The 22,964-nt window shown below is 38.7% G+C and overlaps 1 protein-coding gene across 1 annotated transcript in view; it reads right to left on the bottom strand.

Moving 5' to 3' along the window:
• Positions 1-8,042: 8,042 nt before the first annotated feature.
• Positions 8,043-22,964, bottom strand: part of TMC1 (transmembrane channel like 1) — a 182,042-nt gene continuing 167,120 nt past the window's right edge. Inside the window, exons 17-21 of the mRNA XM_088837777.1 lie at positions 19,029-19,268; positions 13,371-13,496; positions 9,934-10,012; positions 9,776-9,827; positions 8,043-8,065 (exon numbers count right to left, since the gene is read on the bottom strand). Coding sequence (XP_088693903.1) covers positions 8,043-8,065; positions 9,776-9,827; positions 9,934-10,012; positions 13,371-13,496; positions 19,029-19,268 — 520 coding nt within the window. The remainder of the gene's footprint in view (positions 8,066-9,775; positions 9,828-9,933; positions 10,013-13,370; positions 13,497-19,028; positions 19,269-22,964) is intronic.

Genomic DNA, 22,964 nt, shown 5'->3' with positions numbered 1-22,964 from the left:
AAGGTTACATGATTTCCAACAAGTCAGACAGCTAACCAGTAGCAGAGACATGGCTAGAACCCTGAGATCCTGATGCTCAATCATATGCATTTTTATTCATTTAGTGCTGCTTATCTTAAATTTGTTAAGGCACTCTACTACTAAAACAGTTCTATCTAAAAAATAACTAAGAATGTGGCAAAAATGTGTTGTTTTTGTTGGTCTATAAAAGATTTGGTTTCTCCAACTGAATAAAATCTTCCTTGCATTTGTTTTTTGATCTCCTTGAATTAAATCAATTAATATCTCATTTTAAAACTAGAACATGAATAAATTTTTCAAAAGAAAATATTTGACAAAAAAGGAGAATGAGAGGTAATATTTATCCAGCTTTTAACTAGGTGCTAAATGATGTGCTACATGCTAAATGGTGCTCCGTGATTTTCAGCTTCATCTCATGTAATCCCTGAAGCAATTTGAGTGGAGACAATTATCTATCTAAAGATGAGATAATTTGAAGGCTAGTGAGGATAAGTAAGTAGCCTGAGTCAGAAAACCAATAATGACTACAAAAAAATTACATGGCCATTGAGTGACACTCTTCAAAACAAAACTTAAACCTTGGCCCAGAATCCCAGGCCTGTATTCTTTCCCTCCACCACCCAGCACCCACACTTATTTAGTTTTCTGTGGACTTGAAATACATGGAAACTTTTCTGTGTCACAGATCCAAAGGTTGAGTGTTTCCACTGGCTCCTATCTACTGTTTCCCTGGGGACAAACATTTCCCATGGAATCCATTCATTCCATGTTCCATTGAGATCAGTTGTAATTCCAGCTCTTGACCCCTTTTGCACCAGGTTAATTTTCACCTGCTATTGGGTTATTCCATCATATTTCACTATAAATGTATTTATTAATTCTGAAGTAAATCCCCTGAGCACCTTACTCTTCAGGCCTGTTAATCTACCATCTTTTACAGGGTTATCCTCTCATCACTCATAACAATATAAAATGTCATAAAGTGTCATCATGCATCAAATGTCTCTTAAATAATGTCATTCAATTTGACCTACCTTAACACATAGAGTCATTTCTAAAAATTTATAGTAAATCCACTTACTCCGTTTATTTCCATTATCAAGTCATGTGGGAAATATTTGATCCCAAAAGAAAAAAAAAAGCACTTTAGGATTCTAAAATTTTAAAATACTCTCTGCTCCTATTGACTCACAGTCCTTATGTATTTAGCCCATGTATATAATTCCTGAAATACTTGTTATGTCTCTAGGGCATACAGACATATGCCCTCTAATTTATAAGCACATCTGCATTACATACATGTGCATGTGCTTAGTTGCATCCAATTCTTTTGTGATTCCATAGACTGTAGTCTGCCAGGCTCCTCTGTCCATGGAAATTTACAGGCAAGAATACTAGAGTGGGTTGTCATTTCCTTCTCCAAGGGATCTTCCCAACCCAGGGATCAAACCCATATCTCTTGTGTCTCCTGAATTGGCAGGCGGATTCACTGTGCCACCTGTGTTGCTGCTGCTGCTGCTGCTAAGTCACTTCAGTCGTGTCCGACTCTGTGTGACCCCATAGACGGAAGCCCACCAGGCTCCCCCGTCCCTGGGATTCTCCAGGCAAGAACACTGGAGTGGCTTGCCATTGCCTTCTCCGGGCCACCTGCATTACAGATTGCTAATTCCATGCCTGGATTACTTGACAGAGCAAGGAAGTGGGTATTTAGAGACCTAACAAAGCAGAATTTTTTTTTTCCAGAAAAAATCATCTTCTAAATGACTTTTGGGAGTCAGAAAGCATGACTTCAGCATGTTTGAAAGTTTAGAGTTTTAAGAGTAATTTTTTTTTTAATTTAAAATTAGATGTCAGGAATCACCATTAACATTTCATTTTTCCATTCATAAAAATAATATGACCTTCATAAATTCTCATTTTAACAGTGTTCTCAATTTTTTCCCAGAGTTCAGATGTACAGTCGAGCAGAAAAAAGACATCTAAAATGGTTACCAATAATTAACTGGCAAATTGGTGACTGTGCTTTCCTGTCTGAAGCATTAAACGATCTCTTAATTACTCTTTACAGTTCATCCTCATCACTCCCTTACTGTAATGTGTTGGCTGGTGTGGAGTATTTTTGTTTACAAATGAAAGCTAACACATAAGATGAAATGTAATAAGGGGTCTTATACTGTCTAGACCTTTTAAATCCACTTTTATCCACAGATAAGAGACTGATTTTAATAGTGGCTTTGATGTTGAGAAAGTAATCAATGAACCTAATCAGTTATTTTCAGGCAGTTTATTGAGAGTTACCATTTTAGAGTCTTACAGGGAGCATCAGTTCAGTTCAGTTCAGTCGCTCAGTCGTGTCCCACTCTTTGCGACCCCATGAATCACAGCACACCAGGCCTCCCTGTCCATCACCAACTTCCGGAGTTCACTCAAACTCGTGTCCAAAAAAAAAAAAAACAAACAAACAAACAAAAAAAAAACTCGTGTCCATCGAGTCGGTGATGCCATCCAGCCATCTCATTCTCTGTCGTCCCCATCTCCTCCCGCCCCTAATCCTTCCTAGCATCAGAGTCTTTTCTAGTGAGTCAACTCGTCGCATGAGGTGGCCAAAATATTGGAGTTTCAGCTTTAGCATCAGTCCTTCCAATGAACACCCAGGATTGATCTCCTTTGGAATGGACTGGTTGGATCTCCTTACAGTCCAAGTGACTCTCAAGAGTCTTCTCCAGCACCACAGTTCAAAAGCATCAATTCTTCGGCGATCAGCTTTCTTCACAGTCCAACTCTCACAAGGAGCATGGGTTTTCTAATCCACTTTCAAGATGCTATTTTCCCCTTAAAATTCTTGGGGAAATCTTCAGAGGGTCAGTTGGGGATTTGAGAACTTAAATCACCTTCTAAATTTAAGCTGGATATATTTGAAATGTCATGATCCACTTGACATGATCGATTACTAATCTACTATGTTATGGAATATTCTATAACTTCATTTGAATTTAGGGAGTTTCTATTAGTTTACATATGATACACAAGGATTGATCCAGAAATTTTAAAATGTCCTGAAGTAATTTTTGTGATACAGGAAATTGTTAAATAAGAAAATAGGATAAAAACTAAATACATCTTGTGATTCAAAATATTTTATCAAGTCTGTGTGTGTGCATGAATCTGAGAAAAAAATACACCAAATGTTAACAGAAGTTATTCTGGCTGCTGGAATTAAGGGTTCTTTTGCTTTTTACATTTTATTAACATTTTCTAAATTTGTTTTAATGAAAATGTACCACTGCTATAGGTTTGTAAATGACCAAGGATTTGTATGAAAACTTCTGGGTGTATATGAAGATGTGTGTTATATAACATTTAAGTTCCCAGAAGAGGTCAAGTATTTCAGGTCCAGAGTTTCACAGACACATTGTTCCATTATTCATAATTACTAAGTCACCAGGACCCATTCTGATAAAGTCAGCTGTACCAGCCAAGGCAATCCATGACAAGAAAACTTTGAGAAAAAGAAATGTTATATAGTAGCTTAAGAACTCTTGTCACTGTCCTATAATGCTGTTTCCTTCTCTCACTAGTTGTAAAAACAGGTTGCAAGTGGCATTCCCTCTTTTAGATGCTTGTCCATGTCATAGGATGGGAATATTGAATATTTCCAGCAGCACTCTGAAACCTGAAAGAACTAAAATTTCTAAAAAATGTTTAATTTAAATCAGGTAGATACTTAGGTCAGAGAAGGCGATGGCAACCCACTCCAGTACTCTCGCCTGGAAAATCCCATGGACAGAGGAGCCTGGTTGGCTGCAGTCCACGGGGTCGTGAAGAGTCGGATACGACTGAGTGACTTGACTTTCACTTTCACTTTCATGCATTGGAGAAGGAAGTGGCAACCCACTCCAGTGTTCTTGCCTGGAGAATGCCAAGGACGGGGGAGCCTCGTCAGCTGCCGTCTATGGGGTCGCACAGAGTCGGACACAACTGAAGCGACCTAGCAGCAGCAGCAGCAGCAGATACTTCAGTTCAGTTCAGTTCAGTCGCTGTCATGTCCGACTCTGTGCGACCCCATGAATCACAGCACGCCAGGCCTCCCTGTCCATCACCAACTCCCGGAGTTCACTCAAACTCATGTCCATCGAGTCGATGATGCCATCCAGTCATCTCATTCTCTGTCATCCCCTTCTCCTCCTGCCCCCAATCCCACCGAGCATCAAGGTCTTTTCCAGTGAGTCAACTCGTCGCATGAGGTGGCCAAAATATTGGAGTTTCAGCTTTAGCATCAGTCCTTCCAATGAACACCCAGGATTGATCTCCTTTAGAATGGACTGGTTGGATCTCCTTGCAGTCCAAGTGACTCTCAAGAGTCTTCTCCAACACCACAGTTCAAAAGCATCAATTCTTCGGCGATCAGTTTTCTTCACAGTCCAACTCTCACATCCATACATGACCATGGGAAAAACCATAGCCTTGACTAGGTGGACCTTTGTTGGCAAAGTAATGTCTCTGCTTTTTAATATACTATCAAGATTGGTCATAACTTTCCTTCCAAGGAGTAAGCGTCTTTTAATTTCATGGCTGCAATCAGCATCCACAGTGATTTTAGAGCCCCAAAAAATAAAGTCTGACACTGTTTCCCCATCTATTTCCCATGAAGTGATGGGACCAGATGCCATGATCTTTGTTTTCTGAATGTTGAGCTTCAAGCCAACCTTTTCACACTCCTCTTTCACTTTCATCAAGAGGCTTTTGAGTTCCTCTTCACTTTCTGCCATAAGGGTGGTGTCATCTGCATAGCTGAGGTTATTGATATTTCTCCTGGCAATCTTGATTCCAGCTTGTGCTTCTTCTTCCAGCCCAGCGTTCCTCATGATGTACTCTGCATATAAGTTAAATAAGCAGGGTGACAATATATAGCCTGGACGTACTCCTTTTCCTATTTGGAACCAGTCTGTTGTTCCATGTCCAGTTCTAACTGTTGCTTCCTCACCTGCATACAGGTTTCTCAAGAGGCAGGTCAGGTGGTCTGGGATTCCCATCTCCTTCAGAATGTTCCACAGTTTATTGTGATCCACACAGTCAAAGGCTTTGGCATAGTCAATGAAGCAGAATTAGATGTTTTTCTGGAACTCTTGCTTTCTCCATGATCCAGCGGATGTTGGCAATTTGATCTCTGGCGCCCCTGCCTTTTCTAAAACCAGCTTGAACATCTGGAAGTTCACGGTTCACATATTGCTGAAGCCTGGCTTGGAAAATTTTGAGCATGAGTTTACTAGTGTGTGAGATGAGTGCAATTGTGCGGTAGTTTGAGCATTCTTTGGCATTGCCTTTCTTTGGGATTGGAATGAAGACTGACCTTTTCCAGTCCTGTGGCCACTGCTCAATTTTCCAAATTTGCTGGCATATTGAATACAGACTTTCACAGCATCATCTTTCAGGATTTGAAATAGCTCAACTGGAATTCCATCACCTCCACTAGTTTTGTTCGTAGTGATGCTTTTTAACACCCACTTGACTTCACATACCAAGATGTCTGGCTCTAGGTGAGTGATCACACCATCATGATTATCTTGGTCATGAAGATCTTTTTTGTACAGTTCTTCTGTGTATTCTTGCCACCTCTTCTTAATATCTTCTGCTTCTGTTAGGTCCATACCATTTCTGTCCTTTATCAAGCCCATCTTTGCATGAAATGTTCCCTTGTTATCTCTAATTTTCTCGAAGAGATCTCTTGTTTTTCCCATTCTGTTGTTTTCCTCTATTTCTTTGCATTGATCGCTGAGGAAGGCTTTCTTATCTCTCCTTACTATTCTTTGGAATCTGCATTCAGATGCTTATATCTTTCCTTTTCTCCTTTGCTTTTCGCATCTCTTCTTTTCACAGCTATTTGTAAGGCCTCCTCAGACAGCCATTTTGCTTTTTTGCATTTCCTTTCCATGGGGATGGTCTTGGTCCCTGTCTCCTGTACAATGTCACGAACCTCCATCCATAGTTCAGCAGATACTTAGGTGCTATAAAAACCTAACTTAGTTTCTAATTTATAGAAAGACTGGAAGTTAGCATGTGGTGTCCTAATGCTTCTTACACTATGAGCACTTCTTTGGAAAATCCATTGTCTTTAGAAGGGCTTCCCTTGTGGTTCAGAAGGTAGAGCATCTGCCTAAAATGTGGGAGACCTGGGTTCAATCCCTGGCTCAGGAAGATCCCTTGTGTACTCCAGTACACTTGCTGAGAAATCCTATGGATGAAGGAGCCTGGTAGGCTACGGTCTGACACGACTGAGTGACTAACACACTTAGAAGTTGAAGCCCTTTGGGGACAGTTTGTCATCTCACATCATCTTCCTTGTGAAGCAGATCAAGACAAGGGAGTTTCATCCATATTGTAAACTTGGCAACATGTGTAAATCAATTATCTAATCTTATTACTACACAGTACAAAAGTAATCCAAGTAGAAATAAGCACTAGCTTTATTTACTCATCTGCATTATAATCTAACGAGATAATAAATTCAGCCCATCAACAGAATTCCATTTTTGTACAGCACAGTAAAATTTTTCATACAGATAACAGAAGGTTCTTTTCACAATGCTGCTGCTCTAAGTTAAATTGATTCAATTTAATTAAGCATTTATTTAGTGCCTATCTGTGCACAGCACTATAACAGGCACACAAAAATTAGAAGATATGATCCCTGCTCATAGGGAGTGTACAAGCTGGATAGGAAAAATGATTCATGCATATAATTTTTTTTAATTGCAAATTACAGAAAAATCAGTAGAATAACAAACTCTAAGTTAAAGACAGGCGAGTCCAAAGGGAGCCTATAAAGAGAGTTATATGATTGTTAATGGAGGCTAGTCAGGCAAATTTGATCAGAGGAAGTAATCTTGAATTTGGTTTGATGGAAGTGATGAGCACATGTACTGGCAGAAGAACAGACTGCTCACTCTATGGCCAGGAGGAAAAACTCAAAGAGAGAGTAATACAAAATTAGAAAAATTAATTGTAGGGAATGGCAGGCAAATTGGCTTAGCTGGGGATGGGATAGGGGTGGTGGTGGAGACACTGAGTTAAGAGATATAATTGAAGTCATGAAACAAAGTTGGCTGAGTGCATTGATTGTTACTAGTCAAAGTCAATTTAAATTTTAACACGATAATAATGTTTAAACATAGGTATAAATCACCCCCCCCCCAATAATAGTATGTGTTTTCCTAGCCTTAACAAAAAAGCAAAGAAAAGGTATAGAATTTTAGATTCCAAACAGCAGATATGATCACTGGAGGTCGTGATCAGACTGTGATGGACTAGTACTCACTTAATGATGTCATTTTTCTTTTAACTCACAAAGTTAGATTTAAAGTAAAGTAAGACTCATATACCTCCTCAAGGGGTCAAGACCTTCAACCCACTGTTGATCAGGCCCCTAATTCACTTGGGATTTTTCTTCTAAAAAGTCCATTCTTTCTCATACTGAATCCAACATAAACAAAAAGGTTTTGGGCATGATTTGTGGATGAACCATGGATGGGGAGACAGAATGAAAAGGGAAAACAAGATAATTTCAAAAAAGTGAGTTAATGAATGATTACAATGAATACTTTATGAATATATTTCTGAATTTAGAAGAAAAAAATGGTGAAATATCCCCATTTCCAGACTAAGAAAACTAAGGCAGAAGAAATGTATAAAATGAAAGTCCATATGAGCAAAAGGTTTTTAAATTAACCTAGCAAGTAAGCCAGTGATCCATACTGCAGGATCATACACACTTTTAAACTCAATTCATTAAAGAAAATGTCAGGGGATTGGTTCAGGGGAGAAAGTGGTGGTGGGGGAAACAAATCCTTAATTTGTTAGGGCGAGTGATGCCTTGACTGATCAGCGAGACCTTGATAATCCATCAGGTTTAGAACAGGGTAGTATCAACTCTTCATGCTTTGTCCTCTGGGCCTTCATGAAAGTCAATGACTTAGAAATGCGTGATGAGGAATACTTCTGGGCCTCCAGAATATCCATGAAAATTACTGGCCACCAGCAGCTGCAGCTATTCAAATTAAATAAATAAATAAGAGAGAGAAAGAAACAGATAAAGAAGAGAGAAGAAAAAATTAGTTTTAGTGTGTGTAATGGTTCTGAATGAGATGGCTTAAAAATGTGTATCTTCCAAACGTGCTCCTGTTGCCATAATATTTTTTTGCCAAATATCTCTATATTTCTTATTTTACAAAACCTGCACAAATTCTAAAGACAAGAGAATAAAAGTTCTCTTTTGGTAACATTTATTCATTCATTACTGCTTATGTAATTAATATAGAAATGTATTCCTTTGAAATTTTTCCCAGTAAAAGAATTCCTCATTGTCCAGTAGGTATTTAGTAGGTATTTATTGAATGACTGATATACAAAGTCCTATATTAAGTCCTGAGGAAACAACTATAAATTAGATAGTCTCTGTCTTCACAAAGATTATACGCATTTTTAAACAAACTGTGGAAAAATATCAGAAAAACAGCATGCAATAACATTACATCACTATTTAAAAGAATAAAGAAAACAATATGCCTTAGCTAGAATTCAGATCTTAGAAGTCAGAACATTTTGTCAATTATACCTCAATAGAGCTAAAAAAAAAAAATTAATGCAGTTAAGAAAAAAGTAGCAGAATACCAAAAAAAAAAACCCCACACAAAACATAAGACATATAACCCAAGGACACGGCATTGGAAGTTGCTACATCTACTTACGCCACCATAAAGGTTGGCCAGCATAATAAGAATGCAGTATTGAAGGACCCACAGAGAAATGGGGCTCGGTCCTGACTGCTTCTAAACTTGGGGTAAAATGTGACTGGAAGTATTACATACCACACTCCTGTTCATTTGTGTGAACTAATACATTTCTACTCAAGCTAATTTGGGTTGAGGGTTTTTATTATTAACATTATTAATTATGGGGGAGTGAGGAGTCCTACTAATATAAAGAGTTTTAGAATTAGGAATGAGGGAAGAGTTAGAAAAGATTTTCAAAAAATTCATCACTTTTCCATGTATAATATCAGTAATTTTGGCAAATAGTTTAAAAATTAAGAAAGATAGCCCTAAGTCATGTCTGATTCTTTGTGACCCCATGGACTGTAGCCTACCAGGGTTCTCTGTCCATGGGATTCTCCAGACAAGAATGGGTTGCCATTTCCTGCTCCAGAGTATCTCCCTAACCCAGGAATCAAACCCAGGTCTCCAACACTGCAGGCAGATTCTTTACCAACTGAGCTACACAGGAAGTTAAAAATCAAAGAGGTTAAAAAGTAAAAGAGGTTAATGAATTAGAGAACGATCTGGGAAATCAATAATGATGAGCCCAGAGGATTCTCTTAGTATCTTGCCAATGTGTCCATCTATGTATAAAAATGGTCAAAATGGACAGGAGAGATTGTATATTTGTCTCTGCTATTTGTATAACTATATGAATGTTTTCTTCATCTTCCATCAGTTAGTAAAAGCCCTTTTCTATCACTGATGCTACTTTTATGTTCCTGAATTTTTCTTTGTCTTTTCTTTCTCCCACTGGAAAATAACTGAAGTCTCTGGATATGAAGACTGGAAGGGCTGAAAAGGTGGACTGTAAAGAGTATAAGATGACTTGCTGTGGCAATAATGCCTCTCTGCACCAAATGCCCCATTTTGAGAGGGGGAAAAAAAAGGAAGAGCATACTGTTTGTAAGGGAAAGAGAATGCAAACATAACAGAGCTCAAACCTGCTCGTGCAGCTGCCATTTTCTTGTTTCGCATTTTGTTCTCCAAAGCTTGCTAGCAATAAAAAGTAGTAAAGAAGAAGAACATGAGATTTCCTGGTGTTTTCTACAACTTGACATAAATGAAGACAAATGTTTCTCTGAAATATATTGTATCCTACCTGTTTCATCTTCTTTTTTAGATCCAAATTTGCTGCCTTCTGGCCCTTTGCAGTAGCATTGAGATAATAGATGGTCAAACTAAATTCAAAAAATAAAATAAAACGTATGGTATTTTTCAGTTCCTCAAGATTCTGCTTAAATTTACATTAATTAATCATAGAATATTGGCCCTGGAGTGACTTTAAGATATTTTCTACTCTGAACCTCTATTATGTCGATGAAAGACTTTATAGTACAGTGAGGTGAAGAAGCACGTTCAGAACTACCCAGTGACTAGGGTGGACCTGGGAAGTGGCACCTAAGGCTCCTCCTTCACAGCCCAGGGCATTCTGTCTGGTCTACCTTACTGTCTAATTGTAGCTGTTCCTTGGAAATGTAGTAATATCAGTTTATGTTATAATTGAAAACAGCATTTTAAATCAATACCAAGGGCAGCCAAGGGAAGAGGAAATCTCTTGAAGCTTAGGGAATGTGTAGAATAAAAAGGAGATTGAGTCTCCACTTTAAATTCCCTCCTTGGGTTTTTACAACTAAGACTATAATCCTCAGTCATAGTTAATTAACATGGCCTTTTTATCCATAGGATGTGTTGTTTGCCTTTCTCTCTGCTTCAAAAGAAAACGTCTCAGAAAAGAATAGTCTTGGCATATAAGTGACACTTACGTTTCTCAAAAGAGCAAATTCCAGCCAAACATTTTTGCAAAAATAAACACATTCATCTTCACTTAAAGCAAAATAAACAAAGGAAAAAATGTAGTAAAAAAAAAAAAAGGAACTGGCATTGCCCTTTATTGCAAATAACTGGATACTGAACACATTGCCTCTACTCCAGCATGTCAGATCATAACCTTTATGAGCCATCTGCTGCTAGCAACACAGTTATTGATATCATTTCTGCTGGTTTATTTCTTATACAAGTGTTGGGAGTTTGAATGACATTATATACCTGAAAACATCTGGTGTACTATCTGGCATGAAGTAGGTGCTCAATAAATGTGTGTGTGTATTACAAGAATTTTCTTAGAAAAGTGCCTGGATTTGGAGGAAGAATTCAAAGACCTCACAAATGATTTTCAGACTGTAATTATCTATTCATTCATCACTTTTTCTGTCTTGAGATGTACCTTCAGTGAGGAATAGTCATAGATCATTTTTTAGTCTCCAAAAGAATGAAAGTGCCTGCAGAGAATTAGCTTAAACTCAGTTACCCCAAAACCATCCAAACTGATTGAATATGATTCACTGGGGAAATTCAAAATGCTTGTAAACATTCACTAATTAAAGGTAATAAAAAGCCAAGCCAATTGTATGGACACCATTAAGTGTTGAAGATGAGATCTCAGTATCTGAAATATCAAACCAACAATAAACTGAAATTCGGGTTTAAAATCAGAACATCAAAACTAAAGTCTTGTGGGACATATATTTGATCTTACATCCTGCCAGTTTCCATCTAGACAGTCTATATCAGGGGTTGTCAAACTATGGCCTCTAGGGCAAATCTGACTCCCAGCCTGTTATGTATGACCCATGACCTAAGATTGGTTTTTTATTTTAAAATAGTTATAAAAGTATTTAAATAATATCCTCAACTTTGCCTCTTGGATCACAAAGCCTGAAGTATCTACTATTAATATCTTGGCCCTTTAAGGAAAAGTGTGCCGATCATGGGTATAGAACATCCAAGACAAGTGGTTTCCAACTCTTATGAGCATATTCACTCAGCCTGAACCGAGTGTTTGGTGCTAAATAATTAGAGGGGAATAAAAGGTGGGGAATAAGAAGACATGGGCTTGAATTTACTTATTAGCCATTTGATTTGGGGCACATCTTCCATGTGCCTTTAATAATATGATTAATGTGGCCAACTTCTTAAGGTTATTGTGGAAATTAAATGGGTTAATATATGGATCGTGCCTGGAACAAGGGCAGTGTTCATTCCTCTCCCATACCCTCAAGGCAGCTTATTAAATCTTTAATTAGCGGCATTAGAACAATGTTGCTCCTTTGCTTAGAAATAAATCTATCTCTCACTAAGAATATAGTCATCAAATCTGACATTAAGTTTTGTGTGTGTGTTTTAAAACAAGACCTCCTTTATACCATGAAAGCCACATGATATTTAATATGGTCTCTGTAGCTGCTGCATCATAAAAACTTGGAGAAGGAGAATCACTTCCAGGGCTAGCTGGGGAAACGTGCTGCCTCCAGCAGATTATGTTCTAACAGATCTGCACTAGAGATTCACTACCAGATTCCTAACGCCGCCCCATGATCAAGGTCCTGTAATATGTAAAATAATCTGTTTTACTGTTTAATTATCCCTACAGGCTATTAGCTCTCCCTTAAGGCATCACGGTGTAAGAGGTGAGTGCTGGATTTACTGTCAAAGCCTTCCTATCATTTTGCTGTATTCTCACCTAGGGAAAAACCAGTTCCTGCCTCAAGTCCGTTTCTCAATTTATAAACTTGAAGATGACACCTGCCATCACGGATGTGGCTTGTGACCACAACCACCGCAGAGAAGATCACAACAACTTGGCCCAGAACCCAGTTCACTTACTTAAACCACTGGGAGTTCTCCCCTGAGATTTCCTAGTTTACCTTTATTTAAACAAATCAGAGTGTCAGAGTATCCACAAGAGTGATTTCACTGACAGAGCAGTAGCAGTTCCAGACTTTTCATTTATGAGGGACTTGGGGTTTGAAAGGAAGGGGCTGGGGCACTTTTTGTAGCTCTTCCATAGGAAGCATATTTTCTCTGCTTAGAATATAAGTTTACCTGTGGTGGCCAAGAGTCAGAAACCAAAGAAAGTCATATGGGAACAAAAGCCCCCTCTCAAGTTGCCCTTTTGGTATCACCTCTGACTTTGAAAGGAAAGACTAAATGACCTTTGCAAGAGCCTTCTGGTCCTCTGATTCTATTATGGGTAGACACAGTTATTGATGGCCTTCTAGGAACAAGGACAGGGTAATTTTTAAGACCCTTTAAGCCTTCAGCCCTGAAATACAGCCTATAGGGCCCTCAAGGGGAATATTAACTTAGAGGCTCATCATGTCTATGTGTTTACAGCCATCTGCTTTATGGAAAAAGAGGTTGGGGGTGGGGGCAGGAGGGAAGCTTGATGTGCTGATTAGATTTAACATTTATGTTTCCCTTGCTTTAGCTGTTTACTGATAATTATTTTGGTTACTTGGGAACAAATCTTATAATCCTAGGCTGGCAAATACAGATGCAGATGGCTATGAATTACATGCAATAGGAGGAGAATATGGCTCATGAATTTTAGCCTCTCAGCACCGTGTAATCAGTGCAGAATTTGGTTAGGCTACAGCACAACCCCTGGGGAGAAAGAGAGAGTTGAAAACACTGAAACTTAAAAGGAGCAGGAAGAACATCACAAAGGCTCTTTCTGTGAGGAGGGAAAGCACATACGCCATGACCAAAACAACAGCAATAACCAGTCCAGGATTAGAAAGCTGTCTCAAGATCTTTGCCATCCAGCTTGGAAAATCATGCTCCAGCGTTTCTCCAATGACTTCAAACATCCTATTTTTGCCACTGAAAAAAAAGAGACATTTATTTTAAACAGATGTGACAACCGTGGTTACAGCAAGAAGATGAGAAATTTTTCTCCAACACTGCCCAAGTATTCAGGTTAGAAATCTGCTGTTTAGCTACAACTCCTGATACTTCAAACTCATACTGTCAACATATGGATAAGATATGAGAAATGTTATACCAATGCAAAAACAGAGACCAAGCAGTTAGGAAATTAATCATAGAATCAGGAGATTTAAAAAATTTTTTTATTGGAACATAGTTGATTTACAATGTTGTGTTAGTTTCAGGTGTACTTCAAAGTGAATCATTTACACATATACACGCATCCACTCTTTTTTAGATTCTTTTCCCATTAGGTCATTGAGCAGATTTCCCTGTGCTATACAGTAGATCTTTATTAGTTATCTATTTTATAAATAGTAGTGTGTATATGCCAATCTCAGTCTCCCAATTTATCCCTCTCCCCAAGGAGAAGACTTTTTAAAGTTATATTTCTAAGGTTTGGGTTACTTTGTGAATAAATACATAAAATATGAATATATAAAGTAATATCCATCATGCAAAATTATTTTTTCTGAATATGCATATATATTTTGCTATAAAATGTGTCATTTTCAGAAAAGATATTGAATTTTTTTACCAGCAAATTGTATGTATCATGAGAATAAAGGTTGGCATAACACTGAGTAGAATATTTTCATTTTACTTTTGCCTTTTGACCTTTATACATTCATAACCTCTAAATAAACGTGACCCACAAGTTCCAGATCAGACCTTTTCTCTCCTGATCTAACTAATTGTATCTTTTAGTAGACTGAAAGTGACTTCAACTATCTTGTCAGGAGTCACTAGACTACCGAGATATAAATTTTGCTTCACAAATTATAGATCTACACACTAATTAGCAAAACCTATGATACATAAGAGGGAATGAAGCTTATCGACAATTTAAGATTATATCAACCTATCCCACCAAAGTTTATTCTTCCTCATCCATTCTAGCTGACCATGCTTTACCATGACATATGGAATATAGCCAGAGTGAGGAGACAGGCAGGGAGGACAAGAGAAGATAGAACAACCCACCCCGCACTCTTTTCCAGCCTCTCGAGCTGTGGCTAATGAATATCAGACTGGGGAAACTGGAATTTTACAAAACCATTCTTACCCTTAAAGTCTTCCCTGCATCTTGTGTATGAGAAATGTGAAGCCATTAGCATCTTTGAGGATTCTTGGGTGCCTTTTCCAGGTTAGGTCTCTTACCAGGAATCCAGATCTTTTATTATCCACAAACTTTAGAAGCATCTACAAATCACAGCAGTCCCTTTTTCTGACAGGTTAACCAAAATATGCCACTTTATCATATTCCCAGAAGTCTCTTCCAACCTGTTATGAGTATACAGCTAAGTGAAATGCTACTGAACTTAAATTTACAGCTCTCTTGGGCATAGCTCCATTCACCCCAGATTAAAATAGTCTATGTCTGTCTTTACAGCCAGATGGAAAGGCCCACCTGACCATAATTGATGCCCAACATACCCCTACATCTCCTCTAGTGCTTAGTGCACAATAAACATTCTTCATTCATTCATTCAAATTACATGCCAACACTCTACTGTAGTGTTTGGACTTTTGAAATGAAACTATTCTGTCCCCAAGCTGTAGGGCTTCCTTTGTGGTTCAGCTAATCTCCTGCAATGCAGGAGACCAGGATTCGATCCCTGGGTTGGGAAGATCTTCTGGAGAAGGGAAAGGCTACCCACTCCAATATTCTGGCTTAGAGAATTCCATGGACTGTACAGTCTATGGGGTCACAAAGAGTTGGACACAACTGAGCAACTTTCACTTTCAAGCTGTAGAAGTCAGCTACACTATTAAGAAAAATTGATACATCAAATGAGTAATGTAATAACAGTGTAATGATATATAATATAAACCTATACATATTATATGATCTCAGTTTGAAGTCTGCATAAAAAAGAACACCATAACACAAAATGCCAAAATGCTGAGAGTTGTTATTTTGGGTCTTTGGGGTTATGGCCAGTGTGTATTTTCATGTGAAAATATTTTTATAATTTCCAGGTTTTCTAGGATAAACACATGTTACCTTTGCAGCTAGATGAAAATACATAAAGTTATCATTACCATAACGTAGCAAGGAGGTGTGTGAGAACCTCTGAGTGTGTGTGTTCAGTTGCTTCAGTCGTGTTTGACTCTTTGCAACCCCATGGACTGTAGCCCCCCAGCCTCCTCTGTCCATGGGATTTTTCTGGCAAGGATACTGAAGTGGATTGCATTTCCTTCCTTAGGTGTGAGAACCTAGAGAACTAGAAATTGTTCAGAATTATTAGTGAGGGCTCTGTGGGGAGAAGCATTAAGTGCCAGGAAATGTGGTAGGGCAATTAGAAGAATTTTCTTCATCTGGACACCATTTTTAAATTCTAAACTGTTAAGGTAAATTCACTTCATGGCCTTTTGGAATAATTTTCTGGAAAATTCACCCTCCCTGACAAGTTGTTATGATATCAGAACAAGCAGAATATCTCATCAAATTGCTTTGCAGAATTGGTCTTCTAAGGTATTGTAGTCATCTTACCTGAAAATGTACCTGCACGTGGGAGAGATTGGCCATGACCGTGTCCCCATTAATCTACCTCAAATGCATATTTATCAATTTGCTGCCCACCCAGGTGCCAAGTAGGGTCAGACACCCCTCCTTAGGCAGGCTGGGCAGACCACCTCAAACTCAGGATCCCTTAGGATGGCAAGCCATGAGGTTCCTACTATTACATGCTTTCTCACCTCACTACCAGGGTAGGAAAATGCTTTAAACTTTAAAACCCAATGAATAAACCAAGTATACATTCTTTTGCTCCAGGAAAAGTAGACTAAATAGTACAGATATACCCCTTTCCCAATGCTCCACTAAAAATATTTACATTTCCTTCTTGACCTCAAAATAGTCATATATATATATGACTATACACAAAGACACACATACTGTTGATTTGCCAAAGTTTGTTAATTTGCCAAAGTTTGCCAATTTGGAAACAGTTGGTCAAAATCAGATACTACTCCTTAGATACAGACTAATTTTTATTAATTAAAATAATAGTAACTCAGTGTGATTTAAAGAGAGGAAGAAGAATTAGGCTTCAAAAGCTAAAACTGTGCAGTAACCTGCTCAATGATATTTTTAATATCAATGGACATTTCTTACCACTGCCCAGCTCCATGTTGGCCTTGTAGGGTTTCTCTTGAAGACAGATAAATTCCCTAGATTTTCCTGAGAAGGATCCACTTACAATTAAAAAGTTAAAACTTATCCTGGATATTTAACTGCGTGGGTAATTTCCAGTTAACTAAAGTTTTTAGATGGCTCATCTCTTGAACTTTCTATCCTGAGCAATTGCTTTCAAAACTGCAGTTTCACATTTAGCCTCCAGATGTCACTGTTTGCATTATTTATTTCAGCCCACCTGGGTGGGGCAAGGAAACAGGACTTGTCAACTTCAGCTTTCTGAATATGTAAGACAGGACTCCAGCAGTTTTGGCTTAATCAGTAGGCTTAACGTTTTCTTTCTTTTCCAGTAAAGCAGTAATAACAGACTATTATTAAAATGAACATATCTCTTTTATACTTAAGTCTGTGAGCAAGGAAATTTGAATTTCATAACTTGATTCTGACAGCATGAAGGAGAAATTACGTATGTCCATTACTGCATCATGCTTGTCATTCACATCACTTCACATTCTCATTTCCTCACTGAAAAGTAGAAATAACTCAGATGCATGCTGATCAGTGACTCAACATGCCGAGATTCATGGGGGGACTTGTGGTAGAATGAAATCAATCCTCCAGACCTGGAACCTTTGCTTTCTTAGATAAGTGTCACAGAGAGAACTGTCATAGAGAACTGTCAGTTTAGTTCAGTCAGTTCAGTCGCTCAGTCGTGTCCGACTCTCTGCGACCCCATGAATCACAGCACGCCAGGCCTCCCTGTCCATCACCAACTCCCGGAGTTCACTCAAACTCATGTCCATCGAGTCGGTGATGCCGTCAAGCCATCTCATTCTCTGTCGTCCCCTTCTCCTCCTGCCCCCAATCCCTCTCAGCATCAGAGTCTTTTCCAGTGAGTCAATTCGTCGCATGAGGTGGCCAAATTATTGCAGTTTCAGCTTTAGCATCAGTCCTTCCAATGAACACCCAGGATTGATCTCTTTTAGAAGGGACTGGTTGGATCTCCTTGCAGTACAAGGGACTTGCAAGAGTCTTCTCCAGCACCACAGTTCAAAAGCATCAATTCTTCAGTGATCAGCTTTCTTCACAGTCCAGCTCTCACATCCATACATGATTACTGGAAAAACCATAGCCTTGACTAGACGGACCTTTGTTGGCAAAGTAATGTCTCTGCTTTTTAATATACCATCCAGGTTGGTCATAACTTTCCTTCCAAGGAGTAAGCATCTTTTAATTTCATGGCTGCAATCACCATCTGCAGTGATTTTGGAGCCCATAAAAAAAAGTCTGACACTGTTTCCACTGTTTTTCCATCCATTTCCCATGAAGTGATGGGACCAGATGCCATGATCTTTATTTTCTGAATGTTGAGCTTCAAGCCAACCTTTTCACTCTCCTCTTTCACTTTCATCAAGAGGCTTTTGAGTTCCTCTTCACTTTCTGCCATAAGGGTGGTGTCATCTGCATATCTGAGGTTATTGATATTTCTCCCAGCAATCTTGATTCCAGCTTGTGCTGCTTCTAGCCCAGCGACTGTAGAGTAGTCTATTTCTAAGTTAAAGAGCCTTCTTGACTCTTTATTACTGAGTTGAGTGATTTACCCTTGCTATTTGAAGAGAATATACATGAGGAGCATCCTTAAATTTTTTACTAGCATGTAGAATTTGGATATTAAATGATGTGACTCTCTTTATATACATTATTATCTAATAATGATCCCACTTCCTGAGTGTCTTGTGGAGTAATCTTTCTTTCTCCTCCCTCCCTCCCACCTTCCTCCTTCCCTCCCTTCATTTCCTCCCTCTCTCTCTCTTGCCCCTTCATCCCTCATCCCTCCCTCCCTCTGACCTTCCTTCCTCCCTTCCTTCCTATTTTTATTTTTTTCAATTAAGTGGTTTGTGTTAGAAGTAATAATAGCTTTCCAATGTCTGATTGAGATGACCTAGCACCAAGAAAATGTTCACATTTAGACTAGTGTAATCAAACCTTTCTCTTTGCTATCTCCTTATGTGGAAATAGCTCAGATTCATTATACATATTTCACATGGGCAGAGCCTGAAGCAGTTAAATTTTTTTTTCCCTTTTATGACTGCCAATGACAATAGATGGATCTTGCTTAAGAATTTCCATGCCCTATACTGAGTCTGAATACCCCAAAGATATCATTCCTATAGACCAAAATGTTGTTGTTTGGGGGAAAAAAATGATCACTTTACAATGAGTGACCATTTTTATCTCCACCTCTGAAAGAAAACTATGCCCAAAAGGAATCACAAGATAAGAACCTGAAGGGGCCACAATCAAAAGATGGTGGGAGGGACACGATCATGTACAGGACGGGCATGGTGGACAGGAAGAGGATGAGCAAGAGCATTCCCAGGTAGAAGTTATTCGATCTGGAAGCTTTGAAGACCCTGGCCTCAGGAACATTGCAACACATCACAGCCCAGCACTGGAAATACATGGATGTATGGAGCCGAAGGATATTGATGCCTGGGAGGCTGGGAGCGAAGAAGGAGCCCATCCTAGAAAGAAGAACAGAACTCTTCTCACCATGGAGCTTCACTCCACAACAAAGTCACCAAGCATCTGTTTATTTTACATCGTGTTTATTTGCCAAAGGCAGAAATGTGTTGCCACTTTAAGTCACATAAACCCTGTATGTTAATAAACTTAATTTATTTCCATCTCTTATACACATTCTACCATCTTCCTGATTATTTCAGGTATTGCATATACGTCTTTCACAGAAACATGTTGATCACTCACTATATCCACTATCACTGATAAATTTAAACAACAGACCAAACAATATGTTACATTCGTTTTACTTCTCTCTTCTACTTCTAAAAACCGTTTACTTTACCTTAATGTTCATATCACTAATATATTGAAAAATTTAGCTTCAAAACCCCCCAAAAATTAAAAATTAGCTTTTTTTATAAGTAACTCTTAAAGCTACCCATTATATTCAAATAAATTGCAAATGTGTGTTAATTATTTTGTCAAGGCTAGTTAATTTTTACTTAATGAAAGAAAAAGCTAAAATAAGTTTTTCTTATGTTCTTTTCTATTTGTGGCGTTTATGGCATTTTAGAGCTGATGGGAATAATCTGTGCCCAATAAGGTACTATGTTTTGTTGATATTCAATTGCAAGCTTTATGTGTTTTTGAGATGAAAATTCGACACATCCATTTAATTTTATCTGTTTATTCTCTAACTTTAATTTGTCCTGGAAGTCCACTGATCTGTACATGCAATTTTTTAAAAGTATTTTAAAATGCCACTTTTAAACAGGAACCATTTGGGTAAGGTCACTCTTGCTGACTTCAGTGGTTATTTCAACAAAATAAATTTCATCTTCCATTGATGAGAAAATCCATTAGCACCATAAAGCCAAATTAATGGCAAGTTATTAATCCAAAATCCAAAAGTAGATACATGTACACTTATTTCAGAAATACAAGCAGTGTCCTATCTTTTAAACTGTCCTAAATATAATAAAATCCAGCAATTCTAGTTAGGGTTTGCACATTCTATTTCCTGGTTACGTGGAATAATTGTTTTAATCAATCCAATATAGATTTGGTATATTATAAGGCAGAGACATTACTTTGTCAACAAAGGTCCATCTAGTCAAGGCTATGGTTTTTCCAGTGGTCATGTATGGATATGAGAGTTGGACTATAGAGAAGGCTGAGTGCCGAAGAATTGATGCTTTTGAACTGTGGTGCTGGAAAAGACTCTTGAGAGTCACTTGGACTGCAAAGAGATCCAACCAGTCCAACCTAAAGGCGATCAGTCCTGGGTGTTCATTGGAAGGACTGATGTTGAAGCTGAAGCTCCAATACTTTGGCCACCTCATGCGAAGAGCTGACTCACTGGAAAAGACCCTGATGCTGGGGAAGATTGAGGGCAGGAGGAGAAGGGGACGACAGAGGATAAGATGGTTGGATGGTATCACCGACTCAATGGACATAGGTTTGGGTGAACTCCGGGAGTTGGTGATGGACAGGGAGGCCTAGCGTGCTGCGATTCATGGGATCACAGAGAGTCGGACATGACTGAACGACAGAACTGAAAGCATAAGTGGTTGAGTTAGATGAAGAAGTTATTTTCTGCTATAATTGAACTTGTGCAACCTAACATTAAACCATTTCATTGAAAAGTGATAATTTGTTACAGTTTGTGCTGTCTTGTTGGTAGGTTCCCATACAACAGATCTGAAAAATATTTCAGTTCAGTTCAGTCGATCAGTCATGTCCGACTCTTTGCGACCCCATGAATCACAGCACGCCAGGCCTCCCTGTCCATCACCAACCCCCGGAGTTCATTCAAACTCATGTCCATCGAGTCGGTGATGCCATCCAGCCATCTCATTCTCTGTTGTCCCCGTCTCCTCCCGCCCCCAATCCCTCCTAGCATCAGACTCTTTTCCAGTGAGTCAACTCGTCGCATGAGGTGGCCAATATTTAAACATACTAAATTGACCAAAGACTTTGTAGAAAGATGAACCATTTTTTAAAAAATGGTATGGACTTGAGTGATGATGATTTGTCCATGTAGGTTCATCGATTATAACAAAGGTACAGCATTGTGGAAGATGTCAACAGAGGCTGGGCATGGGTAGGGGTAGGAGGTATATGGGAACTCTGTACTTAAAAGTTGCAGTGAACCTTTAACTTCTATAAGACATAAGGTTCATTAGTTTTTTTTAAAATGAAGGTAAACTTTGGAACAACCTGGAACTCCAGAAATGTTAGCAAGTGAGTGAGTCACTGTCCCAGCTCAGGAGTCATAATTACAAAGCACTGGATTATATTCCCAAATGTCAATGTTTGCAATGCATTATACTTACAGATGATTATGCTTTCCCCCTCCTCAAAGTCAGGCTTAGCCATGTGATTTGTTTTGGCCAGTAAATTAGAGATAAAAATGAAGTGTCTCACTACTGGGTGAAAACGTTAATAATGCTATGGGTTTTTGTTCTCTTCTCTCTCTATTGCTTTGACCAGTGATGCTCCAGAAAGAGCCTGTTCTGTCCCGGTCTATGAGTCTATAGTGAGAGTAACTTACAGGAGCAGTCCTTTACTCACATTTCACATGGAGTAAACAAGAAAAAAACTTTTCCTTTTCTAAGTTACAAAGATTTTGGGATTGTATTTCATTGGTACACAACTTAGTCTATCCTAAGACACGGTTTTGCACATAATTCAAGATGCAAACTTGCCTAATGTTACATACATGTGTATCTATACACAGGCATGTGTCATTTAGCTGTATGCACACATGTACACTCATATACGTAAGTGCATATATAGGTAAATAAATTTAAGAATGTCAAAATAAATATCACACAGGCATTTTGAACAAATGACTCAAGAACAGTAACCTGGAAAGAGAGATGCCAGGACAGTGATATCTGAATCTTAAAGCTCATTCCATCTTTGCCTGCTACTCACTAATCAGCTCAGCTTACTAAGTCCTTTATTCAGACCTGATCCCATCATCTGTCAGTTGAAGATCACTGTAATACCTTAGCCTTATAAAATGCTTTTCTTCCAAGAAGATCAAAGCAAATGAAAGCTTCTTTTATTTAGCTCTCCTTATTATTCTAGTGACATGGTACGTGTCAGGTAAATTACTCACGTTCGATCAAGTGAGAAAATGAGACAGCAGACTGTGACATGACTGGCAGGGAGATACAGGAGTCAGTGTTGGAACAATGTCCAAACCCATCTTCTTTCCCACTGTGTGTTCTCTGCTACTGCTACATCCTGCTCTGATGGAGACGTGATCTGCTTCCATCATTTAAAAACATGATTACAAAACCTGTGCTGTCTGTTTTAAAGATATATGTGTAATATAGTTTTACTGATCAGTTCAGTCACTCAGTCGTGTCCGACTCATTGTAACCCCATGGACTGCAGCACGCCAGGCTTCCCTGTCCATCACCAACTCCAGGAGCTTGCTCAAACTCATGTCCATTGAATCAGTGATGCCATCCAACCATCTCATCCTATGTTGCCCCATTCTCCTGCCTTCAATCTTGCCCAGCATCAAGGTCTTCTCTAATGAGTCAGTTCTTCGCATCAGGTGGCCAAAGTATTGGAGTTTCAGCTTCAGTATCAGACCTTCCAGTGAATATTCAGGATTGATTTCCTTTACAATTGACTGGTTGGATCTCCTTGCAATCCAAGGGACTCTCAAGAGTCGTCTC

This window comes from Moschus berezovskii, chromosome 7, assembly GCF_049115385.1.
Source record: "Moschus berezovskii isolate FMDL1 chromosome 7, NW_MosBer_1.0, whole genome shotgun sequence".
Taxonomy (NCBI): Eukaryota; Metazoa; Chordata; class Mammalia; order Artiodactyla; family Moschidae; genus Moschus; species Moschus berezovskii.
Note: the sequence above shows the minus strand (reverse complement) of the source record. Positions and strands in the feature narration are given on the sequence as shown.